This window comes from Mustela nivalis (genome assembly GCF_964662115.1).
Source record: "Mustela nivalis genome assembly, chromosome: X".
Classification (NCBI taxonomy): Eukaryota; Metazoa; Chordata; class Mammalia; order Carnivora; family Mustelidae; genus Mustela; species Mustela nivalis.
In genome coordinates this window covers 32,078,282-32,105,900 of record NC_139040.1, presented here as the reverse complement: position 1 = coordinate 32,105,900, position 27,619 = coordinate 32,078,282, and the positions used below count along the sequence as shown (strand labels likewise).

General features: G+C 36.8%; 1 protein-coding gene across 2 annotated transcripts; it reads left to right on the top strand.

Annotated features, from left to right (window-relative positions):
• Positions 1–629: 629 nt before the first annotated feature.
• On the top strand, positions 630–27,572 carry SLC6A14 (solute carrier family 6 member 14). 2 transcript variants are annotated; one of them, XM_082716344.1, is made up of 14 exons: positions 630–781; positions 1,775–1,940; positions 5,177–5,308; positions 6,567–6,728; positions 7,827–7,965; positions 9,678–9,810; positions 11,756–11,896; positions 16,944–17,172; positions 18,579–18,704; positions 20,031–20,149; positions 20,700–20,799; positions 21,063–21,172; positions 23,907–24,074; positions 25,052–27,572. In XM_082716344.1, exons 1-14 carry the CDS (start codon positions 734–736, stop codon positions 25,196–25,198), a joined length of 1,920 nt encoding a protein of 639 aa, XP_082572470.1. In that variant the 5' UTR covers positions 630–733; the 3' UTR covers positions 25,199–27,572. The 2 variants fall into 2 exon arrangements, with proteins under 2 accessions (XP_082572470.1, XP_082572471.1); XM_082716345.1 differs by having other exon boundaries at positions 20,700–20,806; positions 21,073–21,172.
• The last annotated feature ends 47 nt before the right edge of the window (positions 27,573–27,619 follow it).

Here is a 27,619-nt window from a genome sequence, read left to right as displayed (position 1 = left end):
CTGAGAAAGGTCCCTGGGACAGCGTCTCAAAGTTGCTCTTTTCAGGCAGAGCCAGCTGAGTAACCTTATCTCAGGTGGCTGCTTTTCAAGGTGCCCAATTCGGGAGCTTTCCCTCTGGGAGCTGCGTTTGCCCCAGGGATCACGTGCTTTAGAGTGAGGGGCAAAACTGGGAAAATCCCAGGGCCCAGGACGATAGGGTCTGTTCAGGAGTATCTGGGGGAACAGAACGCACCCCACAGACCATGCCCTTCACAACAACCCCCCCAGCCCCAACCTCCCCCCCCCCCCCCACCCAGCGCCAGTGGAGATCAGCACTTAGCATCAGGACAGAGACCAGATTAAGAGAGAAGGTTAGGAGGAAGCAGGGAACCCGGGAAAGGAGGCAGGCGAGATTGCGAAGGCACCTGCAGGGCTCTGAGTCAAGGGCTGTCAGTCACTTGGGCTCAGGCTGCTCAGCTCCTGAACAGCCCAGCCCTTTCCCGGGGCTGGGACAGGGGATTGCTACATGCCAGCTTACCTGGGGAAAAACCAGAGCCTCACTTTGGTCCCTTCCGGTAATTGACACGACAGGGCGCCCTGAAGGGGGAGGGGAGAGCTCCCTCCATAAATGGTCCCACCCCTGGGCAAGGTGGCTCACTCAGGCAGGTAGCGACTGGGGAGTGTGCACCTGCCACCAGTGGAGCTAAGCCAGACTGCCAGCTGAGGCGGAGCAAGCTGAGGGAGTGAGTCAACCATGGACAAGTTGAAGTGCCCGAGCTTCTTCAAGTGCAGAGGGAAGGAGGTAGGGGTCTGGAAACTGTGGGAAGGGTGGGAGGCCTGGGAAGGGAACACTTCAGGGGAGGCCGTCTCAGGTTTTGCCTTCTGTGGCTGTTCCCGGTTCTCCACCTTTCTCTTCAATTGCTTTCAAGTGTGCCTGAGACGTCCCTATAGGGTAGAGGGAAAAGAGAACAACTCTTACCGAGGTAACCAGAAGACTTAGGATCAGTCATCTCAACCTCTGCCTTGGGTATGCCCACACGATCCTGGTTTTTGTCCCTCACCAGACTGTGTCCATATGCTGGAGGGAAATGAGAAAATGCTTTGTCCTTATTTGACCTGAGGAAACATCCATACCCCAGAGTAGCTAACAGGTTGGGAGGGAACCCCTTCTCTCTGAGGTGGAGAGAGAGCTACTCCACCTGGTGGGACAGGGGAATTTGTCTCTGAATATTATTCTGTGGCTTCCAGCCAGGGATAGGGAGAGAAGTGAAATTTACCTTAACTCGGTACATCCCAAACTATCAGCCTATAGGAAAAGGAGTCTATAAAATCTTTGTTTGTTTTAGTAGAAGCCTTTTTTTCAAAGGTGCCTTTTTCTCTAAGATCTCCTGCAAGCTCAACAGTGTTGATTTTACCTAATTCATTTTTAAGTCTTCTTTATCTGAAGCCTTATTTGTCCACCTTCATTTGTCCTTCATGCTGGGTACCACATGTAACCATCCAAAATTTGGATGATCTCACCCAAAGAAGTAGTAATTATAGCCACCTAAAGAGGTTTTGAGTTTTGGTTTTGTTTTGTCTTGTTTTTCATTTCAAGGGGTAAATGTTGTAAAGTAAAAACAGCCATTAGCAGAAATCTCCTCAACCTTTGGAAAGTGTCTCTCTCAGCTAAGGCTTTTGGGTTCATTCTCCCCCCATCTATGTTTGTGTGCACACCCACATGTGTGTGTAAAATTACACTTCTGTGGATTTTTAATAGCAGACAGACAAACTCTTGATATTTTCTCTTTCCTAGAAAGTGACGGCTTCCTCTGAGAATTTCCATGTTGGTGAAAATGATGAGAATCAGGACCGTGGTAACTGGTCCAAAAAATCGGATTATCTTCTATCTATGGTTGGATATGCAGTGGGATTGGGGAATGTGTGGAGATTCCCCTATCTGACCTACAACAATGGCGGAGGTATTCCCTACCCCCAACTTCTTTCCCTTCCAGTTAAAATGATGTGCTGTGTGGCTTCTGAGGCTGTTTAAGAACTGAAGGAAGGTGCATGAGAGTTTGGGTCATTAGACTATGAGTTGCTAGGTCAAGTTAGGAAGCTGGCTTTGCAAAAATCTTCAGGCATAAACTTGGTAAAAGTTGTATTTTTAACACTTCTGCATCTCTGGTTTAGGATCCAATGTAGTCTTCCATTATGACTTGCTCTTCTTCATTTATACATGTTCCTGTGATAATCTTTTCAGACTCAAGTTGTGTTTGGCTTAATTTAAGACTGAATCTAAGCAAGAGGCTGGGGATTTTCATTCTAATTTGAAGCTCAAGTACAACTGGTGGTTTAAGTAGAGTAAGGCATTGCATTTTGGAAATACAAATGTGGAAGAAGATGATAAAAAAGTAAAGGTTTAGTATTTTAAGCTGCAATATTCAGTTACATGTATTCCAAATTGGGTTGACCATGTATATAAAGGATCCTTCTAGAATGTGCAACAGACTTTAGTTCAAGACTAGGTGGTTAATTTCTGCAAAATGATACTGTTTATACCTCAGAGATCATTAAGGAAGACTCAGTTAGAACAAGGAGAAAAAAAAAATAACTCTGAGGTGACACACAAAGGGAAACAAAATGAATTGCCCAATTCTCTAGTAGTGTCGAAACAACTTTTCACTTACACCATATTTTATTTACTTGTAATTACAGGTTCTATTAGAAGTGTAGAGGTGACATGCCCTTAGATTTCATAATTGGGAACCAGTGAAACTGTGCCACTATAATTATTTTCCTTGGTATAATGGGATTTTCTGTGGTGATGTTTCAATCTTGTAGTCCTTGTTAATTGGTTGCCTTAGAACATTCATATTGGCCTATGGAGACTTAAGAAAGAAGCTCTGTTTATCAAACACTTTAAGTGTTGGTGGCAATAAATTCCCCTCTCCGGAGCCTACATCGTTTAGTCATGGGTTGCGTGTAAGTTTGAACTGGAAAAATGAGTTAGGAATCCCAGGCCTGTAGGTGTCTAAGTCCTAAGGTCTCCTGTAGTGAAGAGCATTCAGACTCATTTTCAGAGTCCATAGTTTCTCACTATGGACTCTGAAAAGGAGTAGACTCTAGTATTCAGGTTCAGAAATTTCCTGTGACTTGTCATCATACATCAGCCCAGTGGTGGCCATAAACTTCTGGTAACTATATTAAACTAGGTTTAATATAGAGAAATTGAAATGTAGCCCCCTTTCCCCAAATGCTATTATCTATTGTATGCTATTATCTCTCTCACTTTTTCCTCTAAAAATTAATATCTCACATCAATTCTCAGTTTTTTTAAAGATCGTATCATTTGGGGAATGCATAATCTAGGCTCTTTTGATTGCTTCTTTCTCTGCTGTCCAAATGGAGGAGAGGAACATGAAATTCAGATTTGCCACATGTCAATAGATCATATTTTTAAATTTGCTTAGGTTTTGATAACTATGGCTAAAATCTGGAGTCATTTTTATCTGTAGATTCTTTTATTAGTTTATGAAAGAGAAGCTTCATACAACCACAGGGTCTGAGACAGCAGTATCAACAATTTGGGACCAGGGTATTCTGTCACAGTTTACCAATTATGGCTGATAATAAAAACGATAATATAATGGGTAAAAAGTACCACTCAGGAAAATAATCCTTTTTTAAACACACACACACACACACACACAACTATTTATAATGGGCTAGAAACATTTCCCTTACTGCTGTAGACAGGGATAGTCTGTATTACTTTTCTTCATATTTATCATTGCTAAGACTAAAACTTCTATTAGTCATAGCAATGATGGTATGTACATTGCAACATCTATGAAGACATATTTGTCTTTACATTCTAGTGACTAGGGACTTGTACATAACAAGTATTTTATTGTCTCATTATTTTTAATGGAATATATTTTGAGGGTTGGGAAAAATGTAATTCCCAAGTATGATGTTACGATATCATAATATGAAAAATACATGAGGACAACAGTGCCATATAGGTCAATGACATATATGTAATCCAAAAGCCCATTTTTAATCCATTGATCCCCTTTTCTTATTAAACTTTGTTAAGACTTGTCGAGTACTTGATCAATAAGTTTAATATTCTGTCTCTGCTTCTACCTACAATCTGGCCAAAGTTCGAATGAGCAATTTATTATATCTCAAAAGTGGGTGGAAAAAAAAGTAAAGTAATAAAATTTTAAAAACATCAAAAAGGGATCTGGATAATCTAAATGCAGGAGCATTGATCCTTGCTTTTAAAACAAAAGTTAACTTCTTAAGAGAGAGAAAGAGAGAGAGAGCGTGCAAGCATGCACGTGCTGATGCAGGGGAGGGGCAGAGGGAGAGAGAGTGACAGAATCGCGAGCAGACCCCACATGGAAGGTGCATCCTGACGCTGATCCGATGACCCCAAGATCATGACCTGAGCTGAAATCAAGAGTCAGACACCTAACCAACTGAGCCACCCAGGCGCCCCAGAAAGTTAACTTTGAATGCATCTCCAAACTTCAGAATCTTTTAATGAAGCCAGGAAATTTCTTACTAACATTGAGGAAAGACCCTTACGATGACTATTTGGAGAAGACTCCACTTAGCCACAGCAATAACTTTCGCTCTGAATCATCACATTTAGTATTTGCACCCAAAGTCTTACAAAAACACACTATTATTTGGAGAGGAAAAAGGAGGGAAATAAACTTTGAACACATACTCTGTGCCTGCCATTTTGCCAAGTGTTTTCACAGAGGCTCTAGAGCTGAAACCTTACCACAGACTGAAGAGTTGGCCTTGCTCTCCCCATTTAGGAGGAACCCAAGGTCCAGAGAGGTTAAGTAAATTGCCCCAGGTCACATAACTAGTAAATGGTGGAGTAAGGATAGAAACCTAGGTATATCTGACTCTAAAGTCTGTGATCATTCACCGCCTATGGATTCCTATTTTACAGGCTATTGTTTTTAATAACCATAGCAACCTCTCTAGGTAATGCTAGAATCCCATTTCACAGATGAGAAAACCAGATGTCAAGAAGCAACTACTTTCTCACAGAAACTAGTAAATCTGGGGCCTAAACCTAGGCCTCTGACTCCACTATATCAGAATGCTTTCAAAATGTTAGGCTGGTTATCAATGTGCTGTCGACGTTTGGGGACCTAATAGCCCTTTGGTTCTGTTTTGCATTTTTTAGGTGCCTTCTTGATACCTTATGCAATCATGCTGGCCCTGGCTGGTTTACCTCTGTTCTTCCTGGAGTGTTCACTGGGACAATTTGCTAGCTTAGGTCCAGTTTCAGTTTGGAGGATTCTCCCATTATTTCAAGGTTGGTATTCAAATGTTTTTCTTATTGTGCCTATCGATCTCTTGGTGTCTATAACTGTCCTCACTGGGGGGTGGGAAAAGGTTTCGTATTTGGACCTGGTAAAGGCAAAGTAGCAGATGTTGTTTCTCTGAATGTTTGCTGGAGAAATGAAAGACCAAATGCTAATCCGTATTTCTGTTTCTCTCGGGCTGAAGATCCAGAAGGTGTTAGGAAGTATACCACGGGGGGTTGTAAGGGTGTCGTTACTATCCTACATTCACCTTTTACGGTCCCGGGGCACAGAGTTGTAGTCCAGTTGTGTGTTCACTTTGTGGCTCTGGCTTTTTTTCCTCCTCCATGTGCAGTCTTTTGTCTTCTTGCATTTGTGTATCTTTTAAAATGCCTCATTCAGAAAAGTTAAAGGGCAGGTCACCATGTTTTCTGGGCTATTCCCTAATAGAAGAGGATACTGGCAAAGTTTTTCAAAGTGCCTCGATTGTTATTAAACATCAAACAGCCTTCCTGTCTGAAGATTCGATATCATTTTGGTGTGAGCTAGTGGCTGCCAACTATTTGTAAAGTCTTCAACAAAGCATCAAAAATAAATTGAGAGTGAGGCGAATAGAACATTGTGCGGGAATGTTAAGGAAGCCACCTCAAAAGTGAGCCTTGAGCACACGGGTTGTACTCAGTATGCTAAACTGCATCTTGAAACCACAACATTCAAGAAACTTGGCAAACTTAAATTCAGATTGTTACTGAATTATTGACTTTTCTTTACACATGCTTGAAGAAATCTTGTACATTAACTCTGAGCCTTTGTCTTCTACTTGCCACAATATTGGTTTATAGAGGAGGATGTAATTAGTGGTCAGTGGGTCAATAGGATACAAGCTTTGAATAGTGTTTGCTTTTTTTTTTTTAACAACAGGACCCAGTCTGACGAGAACTTTCAGACATAATAAGAGAGTAATGGCCATGGGTGATTACTTGAACTTGACGGATCCCTACAGGTCTTCTGCCCTTGATCTTAGTACCATTTTCTAGTTAATTAAAAAAATGGTTTCAGAAAGCCAGTCATCAAAATAATTTTAAATTTGGGAAAAAACTTCCTTCCTCCCCACTCCCCTACCCCCCGCCGAAAAAAAGAAAAGACGCTGCTTGAACCTGCTTTCTCATTTTCAAATAGATTTTGTGGAAATTGAGATGCATCTTTTTTATGAATTAGCAAAATAAATTGCACTTGTTTGTTTTTTATTTCAATTGTTCTCTTTTCTAGGTGTGGGAATTACGATGGTCCTGATATCCATTTTTGTGACGATCTATTACAATGTCATAATTGCCTATAGTCTTTACTACATGTTTGCTTCTTTCCAAAGTGAACTACCATGGAAAAATTGCTCATATTGGGCAGATGAGAACTGTAGCAGGTCGCCTATAGGTAAACGTCATTTATTTATTTAAAAATGTTGTGAATGGAGAATCATTCTATCTTTTCAAGGGTTACATGATTTTCCAACAAATTTAGGGGCAATTTTAAGTGAGCCACAGGTGAGGCGCCTAGCTGGCTCAGTCGGTTGGGAGAGCATGCAACTCTTGATCTCGGGGTTGTGAGTTCGAGCCACATGTTGGGTGTACGGGTTACTTAAAGATCAAAGTTTAAAGTGAGCCATGGGTTGTTGATGAAAGCAGGATAAAGCATGGATAACTTTGAAAGTCAATTAATGCAATATGTTATTTCTGAGGGCCGCTGGTAAAGCCAAGCCATTCTCAAGAGTAGTCAGGAGAGGAGGAAGAAAGTGGGGATGTGGTAGAGATAAGCGCTATCCATGATAGTGCTATTGTGTTTCAGGATGTATCATCCACATCTTAAATGGCTGATCTTTGGAATTACATAGTATTGATATTGTAGACTGTTACCACTAGGATTGCCTATGTATACCAGAGAATAAAGTAATAAAGTTTTAAGGCTTCTTAGGAATTTAAAGGTGTCATTTATCTACAGAGGTTAAATAAGTCCACATACTAAAAATTCCTTAGAACACTAAGTCCCGTCTGAAATGATTGTTACTTTATAGCGGTCATTACTATACATATAACCACAGTTTAAAAGGGCAGATATTTATTCATTCCAGCTTAGTAGCAGAGATTTAAGATGCTGAATGTGCATGGCTTATTCCACTTGTAAGATTTCTCTTCTTCCCTCACCAAGTAACAATCTAAATGGCTTAATAATTTTATCATTAGAACTTTCATTCAGGAGGGGTGCCTGGGTGGCTCAGTCTGTTGAGCAACTGACTCTTGATTGGGGCTCAGATCGTGATCTCAGGGTCCTGGGATCCAGCCCTGCATCAGACTCCACACACTCAGTGAGGCATCTGCTTCTCTCTCTTTCTTTGACGCTGCCCCTCCGATCACATGCTCTCTCTTTCTCTAAAATGATAAATAAATATTTAAATGAACACTTTTTTCCCCTGAAAAGTACTTGTCTAAAACTAAGTATGTGTCTGTGTGTGTATTTTTTTTTTATAATATTTAGTTACTCATTGTAATGTCAATACAATTCTGGGGGAGATCATCCAAGTGAATAAAAGCTGGGCAGACATCCACAATTTAAACTGCATCAACGGAAGTGAAATTTATAAGCCAGGACAGCTTCCCAGCGAACAATATTGGAAGTAAGTATGCTAGATGATCTACTTCTCAAACAGGTGTTGTTTAAAAGTTTTTGGAAATAACAATGAAATACGGATCAGCTCATTCCTTACCTCATATAAGAAGAGAAAAAGGAGAATCAGAGCAAACTACACTTGATAGGACTCAAATGCTTACCTAGCCTGTGGGGGTAGTGGTAACTTGCAAGATCAGCTTCTAGTCAACCAATTGTCATTTATAAATTGTTTATCAAATGAGCACAGTACTGTCAGAAATGATTTGTTCGGTGTTTATCATGCATAAGTTAGGGCATTGCTCTGAAGAAAGGAATACTCAAATTTTAGAATATAATGAGAAAATTTGAATAATAAACTGTTGGGTAATGAGTAATATTGGGGGCAAAATTGTTATTTAAAGCTACAATCTGGGGCACCTGGGTGGCTCAGTGGTTAAGCCTCTGCCTTTGGCTCAGGTCATGATCTCAGGGTCCTGGGATCAAGTCCTGCACTGGGCTCTCTGCTCAGTAGGGAGCCTCTTTTCTCCCTCTTTCTCTGCCTGCCTCTCTGCCTACTTGGGATCTCTTTCTCTGTCAAATAAAATCTTTTAAAAAAAGAAAAAATAAAGCTTCAATTCTTTACTATCCATTTTGTTAATGATTGTCATTCCATGAAAAAGTGGACATTCGGGCTTATATTTATTTGCATTAACTTCCGTTGATCATTCTCTACTCTCCTGACTTATACCTACATCTTACTCTTAGCAAACTACCTTGATTATTGTTGTAACGAGCCTTTCCTCATCTAAATGTTCATGCTCTGTGGGACCGTTTTAAAATTTGGATTTTATTTATTTGACAGAGATTACAAGTAGACAGAGAGGCAGGCGGGGGGGGGGGAAGCAGGCTCCCTGCTGAGCAGAGAGCCTGATGCGAGGCTCAATCCCAGGACCCTGGGATCATGACCTGAGCCACCCAGGCGCCCCTAAAATCTGGATTTTAAAATGTTCCCAAACATTAAGCTAAGAACTAAAATCCTAGATTCATGCACGTTCTTAATAGAAATCATTGATTTTTACAGAAAGCCTTTGAAAAAGGCATAAAATTGGGATCATTTAGGTTTGATGCTAACTACAAGAATGATGAATGATTTAATTTTAGATATTTTCTTCATCTTTTTACCTTGAGAAAAATACTGTAACAAATAAAAGAAATAATCTGATGTAAGGTTATTATTTTATTTTTACATAAAAGAGCTTTGATATACTAGGGGGCGAATCATAGCTAAAGGAATGAGTAGATCTTCTATTCTACGGTTTGGAATTTTGGATTGGCTACAGTTAACCCTAAAGTTCAGAGCCTAGCTTTTCATTGAACTGCTTTTGCCCCTCTTACAATAGCATCAATAAAAGGCTCACATGGGGGGCACCTGGGTGGCTCAGTCAGTTAAGTGACTGTTTTGGGCTCAGGTCATGAAGCTGGAGTCCCAGGATTGAGCCCTGCGTTGGACTCCCTGCTCAGTGGGGAGTCTGCTTCTCCCTCTGACCCCTCCCTGTTCTTATGCTCTCTCCCCCCCCGCCAAATAAATAAATAGAATCTTTAAAAAAATAAAAGATTCACATGAAATTGATGTATTAATAAGATAGAATACTTCTGAAACATCTCCTGATAGATATTACAAACTTCAATGTATGAAGACAAGCGATTCTGTGTTCATAAAAAGGGCTTGTGTGTTTTCAGTAAGGTGGCGCTCCAGCGGTCAAGTGGAATGGATGAGACTGGAACAATTGTGTGGTATTTAGCCCTTTGTCTTCTTCTGGCTTGGCTCATAGTTGGAGCAGCGCTATTTAAAGGAATCAAGTCTTCTGGCAAGGTAATTTGAAAAACACATTAGGTAGTGATGTAGCTCTTTTCCAATTTCATTGCAGTTCAATGTCAAGCATAATCAAATGCATGTTTTTTTCTATAATGGGAACATTTGAATGTGTGAAAAGCTTTCTAAGTAGGCAGCCTAGCTGTAGGAAAATACATAAGATCTCTGCTCCTGGTAGAAACACAACAAAACAAGCAAAAACTAGTACCAGGATGGTGCAATTATAGCTGACCCTTGAACAACGTGGGGGTGAGGGGTGCCAACCCACCCCCGCAGTTGAAAATCCAGCTATAGCTTTTGACTCCCCCACAATGACCAGAAGACTTTCTGATAACCTAAAGTCAATTAACACCTATTTTAGTATGTTTATATATATATATGTATATATGTATATATATATATATATAATAATCTGCCTTATTCTTATAAGAAAGTAAGCTAGAGAAAAGGCAATGTTATGAAGAAAATCATAGAACACACATTTACAGTACTGTATTTACTGAAGAAAAAAAAAAATCCTCGTCTACGTGGACCCACACAGTTCAAGCCTGTGTTGTTCAGGAGTCAGCTGTACTTCTGTAAGTTGGTCCCCGCTAGCTAACACAGCATTCAGAGGCTCGAGTACCTAGTTTAAAATTGTGTCACCTATTATACAAATAAACATGTTGGATGGAATTATATATTGCAGTGTTTGGTTTGAAGTCTAGATTCTCGTTATATAGGTTTAGTGTCAGGATTCCTTCAATGAGAGAGAGGAAAAAAATTCAAATATGCAGTCATTCTCTTTAAGCTGGCCAGAATCGACTCAGAACCCTCTTTTCAGTGAAAAGTCCTCTTCTGGAAAACCTGTTTTCCCCCTTTATTGCTTTATTTTTTAAACTTTCCTGAGAGCATCATGGCAATTTCAGGGAACAACATGAAATTTTCTCTGAGAACAGTTGTACGCTACCCAGAAAATGAGTATTTATGGGTAACTACTAGACTGAAATCCCCTTAAAGATGAAAGGCAGGAGTAACTGTGGCTGCTATCTTTGTATTCTGGATATAATATCTAGCGTGTTCAGTTAATGCTGAATTATGGAGACACTCTGTTTAGATCAAAGAAATATAGTGGGCCTCACAAAGTCAGTGGAAACTTTCCAAAATAATATTTCAGTTGCACATTTTTGAAACCTGTGGTTCCTTTTTGACGTTAATATTGAAATAATCCATTAAAGGCCATTTGCCTAGGTGATTAATTTTTATTGATCTCTGGATGACTTTAAATTGTCTCCTTGGGCATATTATCAAACATAGGACATCTATGGATCAAAGAAATTGTCCACATTAATGAAAAGCCGGCCTCAAGGGCAATCTGCTCATCTGGAACCGTGGGTTATCCAGGATCCAAGTACACTGCAATGTGTGTTATCAAACTGTCTTCATGGTTGCTCTAAGGATAATAGTATCAAGTGTTCGGTATTCACTTTAATCAACTTTCATGGGATTTGGACATCTACTAGGAGATTATGTTCCTCCTCCTTGGGGACTGAATATATACTAACTATCGCAGGTATAAAATCATTTCCCTTCCCACCTCAATGCAGTAATTTACCGAGAAGTGATATTCAGTCCCTTCAGACATTTATAAAGACACATTTAGGAAAGCACTCTACCTCAATTCCCAGTTACCATGGCTGATGTACTGTGTATTTACAATGTGAACTCAGGAAATACTGCTTCATACATCAGAGTGTTTTGAAAAGGGATCATCAGAGAGTGGGGAGAAGAGAAAGAGAAAATGATGCCAGTTTGGGTAATAGTATCGCCAGGTTTATCGAGAACCTATGAAATCTTTAATACTTTATTCTACTAATGTTAACTGGTTAATGACTTTGTTCATATACAATTATATAATGGGCCTTACAAGTTTAACTTACTCACCTCTGGTTGTTTTTCTTTGTAGGTGGTATATTTCACAGCCATTTTCCCCTATGTTGTCCTGCTCATCCTTCTAATCCGGGGGGCTACTCTGGAGGGTGCATCGAAAGGCATTTCTTACTATATTGGAGCACAGTCAAATTTTACAAAACTTAGGGAAGCCGAGGTAAGACTTCATTTGGATTTCAAATGATCTGAGGAGGTAAACCTTAAAATCCAACACTGAAAATCTTTGGTTGCATATGAGTGTCATCATGTTGTCGTTGGCAAAGGAATAATGCAGTTAAATGTATTGGTCTTTCTGTCCACAGGAAGTCCCATGGAGCTATTTAACATGACACTAGTGCTTTCCTTTTAGAAGTGAGATAATCATTTTTAGCAGTAAGGTTTTAAAAGTCATATTATTCATATAACTGATTCTATTTGACCAAAAGCATTTGAGGCGTGTTAATCTGACAAAGCACCTTTCACGTTGGGACACCGACCTACAAGTTGATGACTAGTATGGTGAGACTTCTTGGATAAACTCAAGAGATCTCAAGATTATAGGTGAAAGCCTAATGGTCTAAGACATATTTTTATTGTCTTCCAAAGTTAATATCCCCAAGTTAAGATCAAAGTGTCCTTAATGGGTTAGGAAGTTAAACCACAACTTTGAAATGAATGAAGCATTCCATAAATGAAACTGTTACTTGCCGTGAATATGAATTGGGTAACCCTCTTTTAACTTTAGTCTATCACCAGGTAATGGCTGTGTGTATTAGAGATACATAAAATCTTTTTCACTTTTGACTGCAGAGATCACATAGATTCAGTGTACTCTATATAGGATGGTTCTATTCGCACAGCCCAAGAATGGTTTCACTTTGTCAGTAATCACATCACATTCTTGCACACATTATGCTTCTGGCCAACTAAAACACCAGGTCTTATGCTAAAGTCAAGGAACACTATGTTACTATTATTTTCCTAACTAGCAGTGCTATCCAAAATGGATATTGATTCTTTGAGGAACTGGTGCTAATTTCCAGCAATTTGTCTTTTTCTAAATACTTACAATCTGGATATTTATTTTTTTAAGATTTTATTTATTTAGAGAGAGATCATGCAGGGGGAGGAGCGGAATAAGAGAACCTCAAGCTGATTCCACATTCAGCATGAAGCCTGACCCTGGGCTCGATCTTATGACCCTGAGATCATGACCTGACCAAAATCAAGAGTCCAAGGCTTAACCCACTAAGCTACTCAGGCACCCCAGAATCTGGATATTTAATTATTTGTTGTAGAATTTTTCTGGTAATCAGTTTTTAGTCATGGCAATCCAGCCTTTACTTTTTTTTTGAAAACTTCTTTTCAAAAAATTGGTTTCCTATACCCAAATAATTTTCACTCAGTAATTAACCACAACAGACTTAAATTATTTTAGACTATGAACTTTTATTATTTTAGTCTTGGAGATTAGTGTAGTTTGATGTGTCCACAGGCCATTTGTTTATTTCTTCATTTATCTTGGGCCTCACATCTTTTAACCTTGTTTGTTAATATCTTCCCAACTCGAAGACCATTTTCCATGATGAATAAGAAATAAATAAAATGGAAGCTGGGATTCATCATCTTCTCTCTATTAGGTTGTTAAACAAGATAAAATATTAATTAATGCACTTACAAAATGATATACTATTATATAAATATGAGCACACGGTGATTTCAATCATTGCTATTATATTATTAATCATTGCTACTATTATTAATGCAACATTTTCCCCAGAAGTGGACCTCCATTTTATTTAAACTTCTTAACTTTGGGCACAGGTGAAATGCCCCTTTGATAGTCTTTAAGTGACTATTCCAAGCCTCAGATCACCTGAGCTTTGTAGTTCCTGAAAACTTTATACGATTATTTTAAATTGGTCTATTTCAATGTCTCTGTTACCTTTAAAATATCAGACCTAAACCTAAAGTTTCCTTGGAAACATACAATTTAATCCTCCCTCCTCTTCACCCTGATACAGTACTTCCCCATTCCTTCTTTGGGTTTGCTGATAATGAGAATTTTTTCCTATATCTTTTTTAATTTCTCACAATCCATATTCTGAGCATGGGATCATAAATATATACTTTTTCCTTTTCTTTGGCTATCTGAACTTTGTTACAATCTTTAGGAGAGCAGAGAATCATACAAATTTATAGTAAGAAGTGTCTTCTGGTCTTCAGTGATTATTTCACTAATGCCTTCATTTTACAGTGATGACACTGACACCCAGAAAGATTCACGTGTAGTTAAGTTTACACATCCAGTTTGTGCATCTTGAATTAAGATTTTCTAATCTCTAAATTAGTAATTTTGTATATAGCTATGAGATTGATAGATATGGAGATTAGAACTATGTTTGGAATTTTGCTTCACTTTATTTGCTACCTAGGTACACATCTTGGTCTGCAGCAGCATTTTGATAGAACCCAGACCTGCTACATCAATTTCCAGCTCCCCCTAACTCACATATGAATACAAAATGTATCAAGTAAAAGCAGCTGAGAGATCAACATAAGCATGTTGTTCATCTCTTAATATGTGCCTAAGAAACAAGAGCATTTTCTTTGTAATGATTTTGTTATAAGTGAAATTACATCTATCTATTTCTTCTTCCCGTCCATCCATCCATCCATCCATCCATCCACTTTGCTTTCTACTGGTTGCCTGCCAGTATAAAGCAATTATAATGTAATAATAATCTAATATCAAGCTGTATTCTGAAGACCTAGTAAATTTTACTCTCTCACAACTTATATTTCTATTGAAATTGGAAATAGATTACATACCTTTCCAGGGGGAAATTATAGTTTTTAATTTCCGTAAAAGAAATTGAGTATCATTTTATGATCATTTTCCATAATAATAGCTACCATTGAACATGCTAATTGCTTTACATATGCTATCTTATTCAATTATCACATCATTCTTAGTACACTTTTATCATCACCATCATCATCTTCATCATCTCCATTTCACAGAAGAACAAACAGGCTTAAAAATGTTAGATAAATTGAAGTCAAGGAGAGTAAGTCATTCTTTTTGACTCCAGAGTTAGAGCTCTTTGTCTCCATGTTATATTGCCTGCTCTTCACTGAGCAGTCCTGTTTTTCAATGGACTAAAAAACAAACAAAAAAATAACACTTTTGCCCAAATCTTTGGCAATATATTTGAAATCTACACAATTAGGTTTTCTCTTTTGTATTGTTATATCAACAGAATTTCACTGTTAATATGGATTTGCTTAGATTCATTTCTAAGATTATTGTCCTTTAGCAAAGATACAGGAGGGGTAAACTGTAAGAGGCTGACTAGTAAAAGGCTCGGATTAGATGGAGTGAGGGAGAGGCCACTTAAGGAGTTGAGGCCTGGCTCCGTGAGGATCTATTCCAACAAACATGATGAGGGAACTAGTGATCTAAATATATCATCATTCTTCAAAAATTACCTAGTATTGTCCTTGTTAAGAATGAATATGTATCTCTCATCTCTAAATTGGTATGAAGAGTCAATAGAATTTTAATCAGATTGACAGCACAGTTTTCCTTAGATCTCGAGAATGGATTGTAAAATTTACGTGAAAGAGAAAAAGGAAAAAAAAGGGGTTTCTGACGAAGGAAGACTTGTCCTACCAGATATGAAATAATATTATAATGCTATAGGAATTAAAATAATGTGGTGTTAGCATATAGACTTATAGGCCAGTGGAACAGTAGTCTCAGAAATAGATTCATGAACATTTGGAACTTGCTATGTGGCAGAGGTGGCAATACAGATCAATGGGGAAAAGATGGACTATCTACTTCAGATAACTGACATCCAAGTGATGTAATTGGTAGTATCAATTATCCTTAGACAACTGATACTCCATTTAGAAAAGAAAATGAATTGGGCTTTCCACTTTAATATGTACTGTGTCATTTTTTCAGGTTAATTGAGGATAATATGAACAAAGCTTTAAATCATTTAGAAGAAACTGTAGGAAAGTATCTATGATCTTTGGCTAAAGATGTCTTTTTAAGTCAGAGAAATCAAGGACAATACATTAAAGCAAAGATGGGCACCTTTAGTTACATTAAAACAACGATAAAATCTTTGGCTCATCAAAGGTCACAATGTTAAGAGGCAAAAAGAGTAAGCCACAAATTAGGAGGAACAATAACATATATAACAGACAAAGGATTAGAACCCAGCATAAGTAAAGAATTTCTAGAGATTAAAGAAGACAAATAACCCAAACAAAAAATCGGCAAAAGACGTGAGCAGGAATTTTACAAAGAAAAAAAAAAAACCTGTGGAATAGAAAGACATTAAAACATACTAAACCTTGTAAGTAATTAGGGTAATGAAAACTCTCATTTGACAGCCACCAGATTGGAGAATGTTAATTCTGACTAATATTGGCAAGCATGTGAAGGAATGGGAGCTCTCACACCTAGCTGGTGAGGGTCCAAAGCAATAGAATAATGTGGCAATATTTCATGAAAGAGAAGATGCGTATACTCTTCGACATCATCACAGTTCCTCAGCTCGGTATGAGGAGACACATACGGGACTACTTACAGCTACATTATTTTTAATAGCAGAATATTGAGCCACCTCAATGTTCCTCAGCAGGATAGAGGATGATCTGTGGTATATACAGTGGGGCAACACGGCAGTGAAAAAAAAAAGTCCCAAACTACATATATTTAGCTAAACCACGTGAATTTGTCTATATTTTTCAGTTTTGACACAAAATTGAAATTTCATACAGTTCAAACTGAAAACGAGTAATGCCCATACAATACTGAATGAAAAGAGGCAAGGTGTATAGGTTTACATGCATGAAGAAAGCTTTTCTATCAACTCCAGATCGTGAAAAGCTAAATACCATATTGTTTTGGGTTTACATGTTTCTAGGGTAAAAATATAAAGGAAAAGGAGGAAATGAAAAACCCAAGAGTCAGGATAGCGGTTAGCACTGGAGGGGGAAGGGTGATCTATCTGATCATAAGGGGGCGCTGGGGGGGGCTTCCAAAGACTGGGAACATGTCATATTTTAAGCTGAGCAGTGGGTTTGGTTTTTTGGTGCTTATTTCATTGTTATTTGTATTTATTCATTTGTATATATGAAGTCTTTTGTAGAAGTAAAAAAATTAAAGTGTATGTTTTTAAAGACGAAATTATCTTCTCTTATAGGTTTGGAAGGATGCTGCCACTCAAATATTTTACTCCCTTTCAGTGGCTTGGGGTGGCTTAGTTGCTCTATCATCTTATAATAAGTTCAATAACAACTGCTTCTCAGATGCTATTGTAGTTTGTTTGACAAACTGCCTCACTAGTGTGTTCGCTGGATTTGCTATTTTTTCTATATTGGGACACATGGCTCATATATCTGGAAAGGAAGTCTCTCAAGTCGTAAAATCAGGTATGTGGTGCTATACATTAATAACTTTGATTAATTTCGTGTAGCTCATTTAAGAAACACTTATATAACTTGTGGCAATTTACTTAAAGCACTCAAGCAAGGTTTAGGGTGTTGCATTTTCTTTTTCATGTCCTCTTATATAATTTGATTACTTTAATGATGTAATAATTTTTAGATGGTTGGAGAAAGCAGGGCTCTATTAGGGAACAATTGTTTAAGAAGATAATTTTCTGAATTTTGTGTAGTCCTTAATATGAATTGCTTACTGTACAAGTGTCAGGCATCATGGATCCATTTACATGTGTTACCTTCATTTAATTTATGTATGTATGTATATACGTGTGTGTATTCATATATCTATGACAGCACGAGATCATATATGTGAGTGTGTGTGTGTGTGTGTATTCCCCCATGTACAAGTGCAACCTTGGGTCTGAATTTTTAAAACACATTAATATCATATAGATAGAAACCCAGGTAAATTTGAATGTCCAGCTGTGTTCAGCTTTAAAGGAATCTGAATAATGAACTTCCTAACTTTAAAGACATTAGCTAGGGATGCTTAATTTTCTGGCTAAGACTCTTAGGAAAAGAATTCTCGTGCTCTTAGTGGTAGGAATCCCTCATTAAATTTTTTTCATGGGCAGGATCATTTGATGGCAGAATGTTAGGACTACATAAGTTCGTGTCCAGCATGTCTTACAGATTAAATCATTGGAAGTGACAGAGCCTAGACTGAAGGTCATTCTTCTGACTCCTAGGTCAGTCCTCTGGGAGTCTGGAGAAACTTAAAATACTTAAAAAAACAAAGTATCACATAATATGATTGAAAAAAGAATTAAAACACCTCTAACAATAATGTGCATGAAATAGAAAATAAGATTCAACCTCTAGTTTTGTTATACACCATTTTGCAAGTGTCCACATATGAATTAAAATGGCACTACGGCTAGTGATTCTGGGTGAACATTTGGAGAGACAGCTGAAGACTAAAAAGGTAGTTCCGTAAGCAGAGCTTTCTTGATAATGTGATTCTCTTAAAATTTCTAGGCTTAATTTAGGTTTCTGGAGTTTAAGACAGTTGTTACTCTTTATGAGTCTCTAAAAAAAATGAAATAGGTGAAACAAAATCATTGAAATAGTTAAGATTTCTTATGTGAGCAATGTACCATTTACAAAATTCATCTCACTAGCTTAATTCACATCACATGCTCACATTATCACTTCGTTGAACAATCAAGTCAAATATTTTAAAAAGTGCGAGTGAAATAGTTGCCCGAGAATGTGTCTCATGGATTGTGTCGCCAAATTAAAATGTAATTTTTCTAGTATCTTATTTTGAAAATGTTCAAATGTGTGAGCTTTTTGGCAACCAATTTAAGTGAAGTGTCATACATTTTTCTTAGGTTTTGATTTGGCATTCATTGCTTATCCAGAAGCTCTAGCCCAACTCCCAGGGGGGCCATTTTGGTCCATATTATTTTTCTTCATGCTTTTGACTTTGGGTCTCGACTCTCAGTTTGCATCCATTGGTAAGTAATGCTCCCAGTGTTACCATATCCCTCTTCTATTTTACTCGTGTTTCCTCTACTTAAAAACATCCTTTTCTTACCCTTGTTGTCCCCATTAGCTTTTACTCTTAGAATCTGAAATTCTTTTTAACTCGATTTTAAATACCGAAAAGTACAAAGCACTCATGCAGTAGTTACCCCAAAGAAACACTTATTAATTAATATTTTATATTTGCCTCAGAAATGAAATTGAAGTCCCCTCTGTTTCTCTCCCTAATACGATTCACATTTCTTCCTTCCTAGAAGCAACTGTCACCATGGCTTATGTGTGTTATCCAGTCCATGTCCGTATCTGTTATATATGTATCCATAAATAACATATAAATGTTGTCACATAAATGTGAAGTTTCATAACACATGTATCATTCTGACCCTTTTTTACATGTATTGTGAATCTGTGTTGATATAATACTCATATAGATTGAGCTAATTCATCGTCTTTTGCCATAATGATGGGCATTTGGGTCATTTCCAATTCTGACAAATGAAACATGCAACTGCAATGATTGTTTTTGCACGTGGCTCTATGTACATATAGGGAATTTCCCCCATGGTACACACCTAGATGTTCCAAAACATTATTCATCAGATCAGTCTTGCATAACACACTTTAATAATTGACTAAGATACAGTATAAAGTCTGGGCTCCTCCAGTTGACTTTCAAAGCCTTGGAAATTTCAGCTTGTATCTTAATCCTCTCACCCCCGCATCCTTCTGTTTTCAGTCAGTACTCTGTTTCATGAACATATTTATTTCTTAAACCTAGAAGGCCTTTCTGTTTCCATGCCATTTATTTAAATATTCACCTTTTTAAAAAGTTCTCCTAGAATTCTTCCTTTCCCATAATCCTCTTTCAAACTACATCAGCCCTCAGGGATCTGTTACCTTGTAGTTATTATCAAAACCTTGTAAAACAGACTAAAAACAACAAAGAAAGAGAGCAGCATTTGGTTTTTATCTGAACCAACAACTGGTGACTGCCAAGAGAGAGAACCCTATGGATTTTTAAAAGCAAGGGGTAGGCACTGGGTGTGATAGGCAACTGATGAATCACTGAACTCTACCTCTGAAACTAGTTAATTGAATTTAAATAAAATAAAACTTAAAAATAAATACAGAAAGCACTTCATTTAGGGGAAAACAAACAAACAAACAAAAGGAATAGGACCCAGAGTATATTTTCAGCATATATTTGTAAATTTGATTAATAGAAGTTGAATTATTTGATTAAAATTACTGGCAAATGAGTTGACCTATGACATGTCATTTTTTTTCCCCTTCTGAAGAAACAATTACGACAACAATTCAAGATTTATTTCCCAAAGTGATGAAGAAAATGAGAGTTCCTATAACTTTGGGTTGCTGCTTGGTTTTGTTTCTCCTTGGTCTCGTCTGTGTAACTCAGGTATTACTACAGTATTTTTTCGTAGACAAATCATTAGTTGCAACGTACTTAATAATCTAAATGAGGAAAACAAACGTTCAACAGGATGTTAGAGACAAGTCCAAGTCTGACTCCGCTCAGGATTTTCTGAGTTTTAGCCCAGAGTTTTTCCCCATTGCAGTACATTTCAATAGCTAAGTATACTATGAAGAGGGCAGGAGACCCAATAATGGACAATTCCCCAATTACAATTAAAGTTATAGACTTTAAACACATACTGTATTTTTTGGCAACTACCACACAGCACACAGACACTGCATATCATTTTGACCAACTATTCTCAATGCTTTTTTCCCCAGTAACTCAGTATAGGATGAAAGGTGCATCCTTTTTGAGATATTTAAAGCCACATTTGTGTTTACGTTTGAAAATACTCCTTTTTCACATCTTAGCACAGGTGAAACCAAGAAGCACATGTTAAGGTCAAATGAATAGATTTGATATAAAGACTTCATCAGTCATAAAAATAATTAAAAATATACTTAGATGTAATTTTTTTTTTTTTTTGTAGGCTGGAATTTACTGGGTGCATCTGATTGACCACTTCTGTGCTGGATGGGGCATTTTGATTGCGGCTATACTGGAAATAATAGGGATCATCTGGATTTATGGTACACAGTAACTACAGAATTATCTACACATCTTATTAAAATAATTTAGTGTGATTATTTTTATTATGTTTACTAAAGTCGTAAAGTAGAATATTACTGGAAAAATTGATTAGGAATAAAATGTAGTTAAAGGTGTGTACTTCATTGCTATAGTATAAGAAAATGTTTAGACAGAAAGATAATTTGGGGCCACAATGATTAATGGAGGAAAACATGAGCAAGAACTGAATACACTTTTTTTTTCTTTTTTTTTTTGGTCTAAGGCGGGAACAGATTTATTGAAGATATCGAAATGATGATTGGAGCAAAAAGGTGGATATTCTGGCTATGGTGGAGAGCCTGCTGGTTTGTCATTACACCTCTTCTTCTGATTGTAAGTATTAGTATGTCATGAATTTGGTACCATATCATTGGTACCAAATAATTCAAATTGAAGACAATAAGGCAAACTAGTATCATAAATTAATGACTTCCAACTTTTGCTTTATGACTGCAAGTTGCCTCAGTTAAAGCGCCTTTGCAGTATTGTCTTTGAGGCTCTAGGTTTAAACACTTACAATTTGAGAAAATGAACAGGCTCCTATAGACTTAAAGGTCTTACGTACTTAAAAATTATTAGTAGAGGGGCGCCTGGGTGGCTCAGTGGGTTAAGCCGCTGCCTTCAGCTCAGATCGTGATCTCGGGGTCCTGGGATCGAGTCCCGCATCGGGCTCTCGGCTCCACAGGGAGCCTGCTTCCCTCTCTCTCTCTCTGCCTGCCTCTCCGACTACTTGTGATTTCTCTCTGTCAAATATTAAATAAAATCTTTAAATAAATAAATAAAAATTATCAGTAGAATAAATAAAAATAAATCATTTGTCTGCCGTTCCCTAAAAAGTATGCTGAGTTATCTGCAATGTTCCTAAGTTCTCTGCTAAGGCCCAGTGATCTAAATCTTCAAGGCCTGTGATCTAAATATACTAACTGCGGAGCACCTGGGTGGCTCAGTGGATTAGGCCACTGCCTTCAGCTCAGGTCATGATCCCAGGGTTCTGGGATTGAGCCTCAAATTGGGCTCTCTGCTCTGCGGGGAGCCTGCTTCCTCCTCTCTCTCTGCCTGCCCCTTGCTGACTTGTGATCTCTGTCTGTCAAATAAATAAATAAAATAAATCTTAATAAATAAATAAATATACCAATTGCTAAGAAACACTCACATTTTAATGCATTATTTTTTTTTCCTTATGGGAGGGATTTGCTATCTGAAATTACTAAAAGAAACTCACCCCTTTCAACAGAGGCAATAGTTTATGTTAAATTCAACAATTGGTGCTATTTAGGAACTGAGGGAAAGAGAGACCCGGCATATAGACATGATGTCGTTAAATAACACTTCAGGGCAGTCAATAATAAAATAAACACTTAATAGGATGGAGAATTACTGCAATGGTGGAGGTGTGGGAGTCACAAAGCTTCACAGAGGATGTGTTTTGGTTCTCATTGTCTCCATGCCTCAGAGCTTTTCCCAGGAAAGGACATTAAATAATTTGATCCAGAATTTGCTTCACACCTGAAGTATTATTGTTGTTTTAGAGGGTGTTAAGTTTATTTTTTCTCATATTTTTTAAGGTCAGCTTCAAGCAGAGAGCAGTTTGGGACTGGATGTACTGAATTAAAATATTTTGGATGCTCCATATTCTAACTAAATGATTTAGACAGTGGTATTAAAGATTGTTTTCCTCTTCTGACAATTCCCCATAATAAAATAAACCCTTTATCAATTAAGAAGCTCTCACTAGACGTTTTAGCCAGCTAGTTTTTATTGACTATATAGCTTTGACAACTGGATTTAATTTCAAATGTAAAAGCGTTAAATATTAAATGGTATACATTATCATCTATTTTGTATAAAAGGATGTGAAGTCATAGGTACTCCAGCATCCTTTATCCATTCTCTTGTAGCTATGTAAAAAATTATGGTAACTGGGAAATACATCTAAATTACTGTAATTAAGTAGGATTAATCTATTTTAAAATTAAACTCGAATATTTGATAAAAATTCTTACATTCCATTTCCTCACTTTTAGTAAAACCTAGACAGTTAAGTAATTTAGAGAAACTACTAGGTGACTCTGGTTCTTGTTTACTTTCTTTTGTTTGCTTTACAGATTTCTAAATAATTAGTTTTAATGCTGCAACATGTCTAGTAGGTTTCTTTTTAAAAGATTTTATTATTTATTTGACAGAGATCACAAGTAGGCAGAGAGGCAGGCAGAGTTGGGGGGAGAGGGGAGCAGGCTCCCTGCTGAGCAGAGCGCCTGATGTGGGGCTCCATCCCAGGACTGAGATCATGACCTGAGCCTAAGGCAGAGGCTTTAACCCACTGAGCCACCCAGGCGCCCAACTAGTAGGTTTTTTTAAAGAAATTTTTTGTTTGTTTGTTTGTTTTTTGCCTTGGCTTACAAATTTTTTCCTTGTTAAGATTCAGATTTCACTGTTTTACCCAAATACACCTTGAGTTTGTTTTTCTCTCAAAGAGAGGCTGGAAGTGAAGCGTGCTTTAGCAAATATGCACCAGTAGCGTGTGAGTGTGTCTGTGTTTTGGGTGTGGAGTAAGGGGTGCTCTGTGCAGTGGGAAATAATAGAAACATCTGCTAAGCAAGGAGCAAAGCATTTTCACTAAAGGGTACTTTATGTTTTCCTTGAATTTATATGCTGGCTAGCTTATAGCATAGAATAAAACCATACTGTTATAAGTGAAAGTTAAAAGTTCATTTGTGCAAATTGTTCAGATATTATTTTATTTTCAATCTGAAATATTTCATGGTAAAGTAGTTTATTGAAAAACATGTTGGACCAGTATTTCTATCTTTTATAAATATATGGAGGTGCTCATTTTGGAAGAATCTATTCAAAGCCAAATGCAAGTTATTTAGATCAGTTCATTTAGTATTATCTTCTGGCTAGTTACTGGATTATCTTAGTTGCTTGACTATATCTCCATTTTAATTGCTTTTGATAGACTATTTCTAAGGAATGGGATTAAATTCTTAATCATTAGTGCAATTGAAATCATTAGGGCAATAAAGTCTAATCTTCAGCATTGTCTCTTCATATTTTACTTTCACAGGCAATTTTGATCTGGTCACTGGTGAAATTTCATAGGCCCGAGTATGCCAAAATTCTATACCCTGACTGGGGAGTTGCTCTAGGCTGGTGTATGATTATTTTCTGCATTATTTGGATTCCAATTATGGCCGTCATAAAAATAATTCAAGCTGAAGGAAATATCTTTCAAGTAAGCACATTTATATTATTTATACTTTATAGAAAGCCCTTATCAAAATGAAGATTACTCATATGGTGGTAATATGGGATTATGAACCTTTAGGCAACTTCTACACCTGGTATAATCATCTCATTACCATGTGCATAGCATAGCTTTATGCCACGTATCTATTTGCATGTCTCATACTGGCCTCTAAACTCCTTCAGGGAGAGTCTTATGCTTGCTGCTACATCCTCAGGCACTATGAGAGTGCTTAGCATGTAGAAGTTATATTTATACTTGTACTGAGTTGTCCCTGAAGATGGTGCAAAGCAAATGAACATTTTGCTTTATATCTATAATCTTCAAATACATTGTCTGGTTATGATACATGTCCTCATAGTGTGTTTAGACTGGAAAAAAACTGGTAAATTATTTCAAACCCAGTCTAGACCCCGAGTGACCCTTCTTGCATGGAGGTGTAGGCAGATGGAGTTGATTATGACATCTCACTAGGACAATGACAAGGATAAATTCTCAGGAGTCAAATTTTTAGATAATTTCCCAAGCCCACCCTGATCAATGGTTTGACCCTGGAGCTCCCTTTGTTTGGTTCTTGAAACCTCCCAAGTATACACTTGTTTAAATCCTCACCTAACCCTCCCTCTAGGGGCAGGACAGAAATGTCAGACAATTCAGTGAAAATATGTGGATTGATTCCGTTGTTTAAAGGCTCATACACTTTCTTTTAAAATAATTTACATATTCATCAGTTATTCTGGTTTCGTAGTTCATGTAATTCTAGTTACGGTTAAATTTGGGTATCTTTTTTTTTAGTATACTCTATTAAGAATTCTGATGAACACTTCTTTTTTTTTTTAAACGTTTCTATGGTTCCTATTTCATTTTGGTTAGCAAAGAAACTTAATAATATGGTTTGGTATTTGCTTGTTTACAGATTGTAACACTTATGGTCTGAAACAAGTTTTTTTTTTTTTTCTTTTTAGCGCATTGTAAACTGCTGCAGACCAGCTTCTAACTGGGGCCCATACCTGGAACGACATCGTGGGGAGAGATATAAAGATATGGTAGATCCTAAAAAAGAGACTGACCATGAAATACCTACAGTTAGTGGCAGCGGAAAACCAGAATGAAATCCAATTTTTAAAAATATGTGGTCATACAATGTGATTATTTTAGAACAGAGGAAAATTTTATTTATTTTTATGTTAACTTAGTAGAAAAATGTATATACTATGCTCAAGATAGTGTAAGCTTTCCCCCCCATTTATTAAGAATGTAATATAATGTGAATCTACTAATATTTAACAATGTGATTATTATATTTTTTAGATTATCTATCTGTATAACACACATATAGCTGTCTCTGTGTCACAGTAACACTTTTGTAAATATTACCTTATTTTTCTAACACACCGAATACTTTATTTTGAGCCAGTTATTTAGAAAATTGTTATATTTTCTATTATACAAGTTTTAAAATACAATTTGCTTATATTTTCTTAGTATACAATCTTTCTTTTCCATAAAGCTGGGGAAAATAAACCAGTATATTTAAAAAAAAAGTGTTAAAATTGAAGGCCTCATTTAACTAGAAATGCTATACATAGATGAAAAGATGTACTGTATATATGAGTACTGTAGTTTAATACTTTTGATTCAAATATATCTAAAATTTTGCTTTTTCTATGTGAACTTAGTGGTTATTGTTCTTTACTTACAAATAGTGAAACAAGACAGGAAAATAAGAATTCTATGGCCAGTAAATGATAAATCTAGCAAATGGAATCCTGGAACTTTGAGTACTTCTTGCCCCAAATAATGTCTTCCTTAGGTTATACTTGGAAGAATATGTCTCCCACCTAATTTCTACTGTTTCACAAAATTAAGAGTTGTTAATTGTGCTCTCTGAAATCTAGATTTTCAAATAGAACATGGGACAAAATACTAATGAGGAGATGACTTTCAATCAAATCTAAGATCTTACGATGGTAATATATCATTAATAGATCAGGTAAAATGATTTTTGTCTTATTTGAGTAAGTTTCTACTTACAGGTGATAATTTATTTACACACTTAAAGGAGATAAACTTGTCAAACTTGTCAAGTATGAGAGAAGGCAAATTACAAAATCCTATGTCCCAGTTTCATTTAAAAAAGATAATGAAAACGTGTCATTAATAGGCTTATATGTTGATATTATTGACCACTGGTTTAAACATCAGAGCCTAGGATAGTGAACAGTGCCTAAATATGTAAGAAACTTCTCAGCTGTTCTTAAGGCTCTTATCCTGGGCTTCAGAGAACATATGAAACCAACATTATACACAATATTTTTCCATGTGAATGTGTACATGCATTTTTCTAGGGAGAGAGTCTTGAGTTTTCATAAGAATACCAAAGAGATCTGTGACTCAAAAATGTTTAAGAACCACATATACTACTACTTCTGGCTTTTTGTCCTCAGCAAGTGAGGAATAAACCTTAATTTCTGATACCTTTTAAATTTCTTTTCCTCTTCCCTTTGATCAAAGATTAAAGGAGTAAGGGATTAATGTATTTGTATTTAATTTATACTGGTAATTTATTTTGGGGAGAAGGGGCAGGAAGGTAGGTAAACGGGCCTATAATGGAACCACCTCAGTGAGCTATGTACACATATATAAAATGAACCTGTGTGTTAGATATTCTGAGGATTCTGAGGGTAAGACAAATGCCATTAGTGAACTTCAACAGATTGTTAATTCCTCGGTTACACTGGATTTTATAAAATATTTGAAATAGATGACTGACTAGAGTTAAGAAACACTTTTTCTTCATTTTAACCCATATTACATTACACGCATTCTATCACTCTATTTTGGTGCTATCTGGGGTGTCAATTTTCCACCCAATAGAAAAAGGTATGCCCTTTTCTATAGGTGATTCTTGTAATTCAGGGAAGATTTAGGCACATTTCTATCAAATTGGTAGAGGAGAGGGTGATGGGGAAGAAAACCCCTTCAAGAGTTGACTACAAAGAGTGAAGAGTTTGTGTGACTATCTTCGTAAGTGTCTAAGGCCAGATCTTAACAGTGCCTGGCATATTTTAGGGTGCTCAATGATAGCTCTTATTGCAGATTTGACAGTGGTAAGAGAGTATTCTGTATAATAGAGTTCCATCAAATCCCATTTACTTGAATGCAAAAAGACATCTGCAATATTGTGTTGTACACCAAAACTATTTTTCACGTGTGAGTGAAATGGAAATCACCATATCTCAACTATATTCTTTTTGCTGTAGCTTATTTTTTAATGCAAAACTTAGGAACTGTTTCTTTCTCTACTGTACTTTCATTCCTTCCCCAGTAAAACATATATATATATACACACACATATATATGTTTATACATGTTTATAAACTTGTCAAACTTGTATATATATATATATATAATATATAAATGTGTAAGTATATAAAATATGTAATCGATTCTTTAAATGTCAGTAAAAGCAAATTGATAAATGTCTGGATTTTGTACCTGACTTGGCATCCCCTCCCCCCTTTTCAACAATT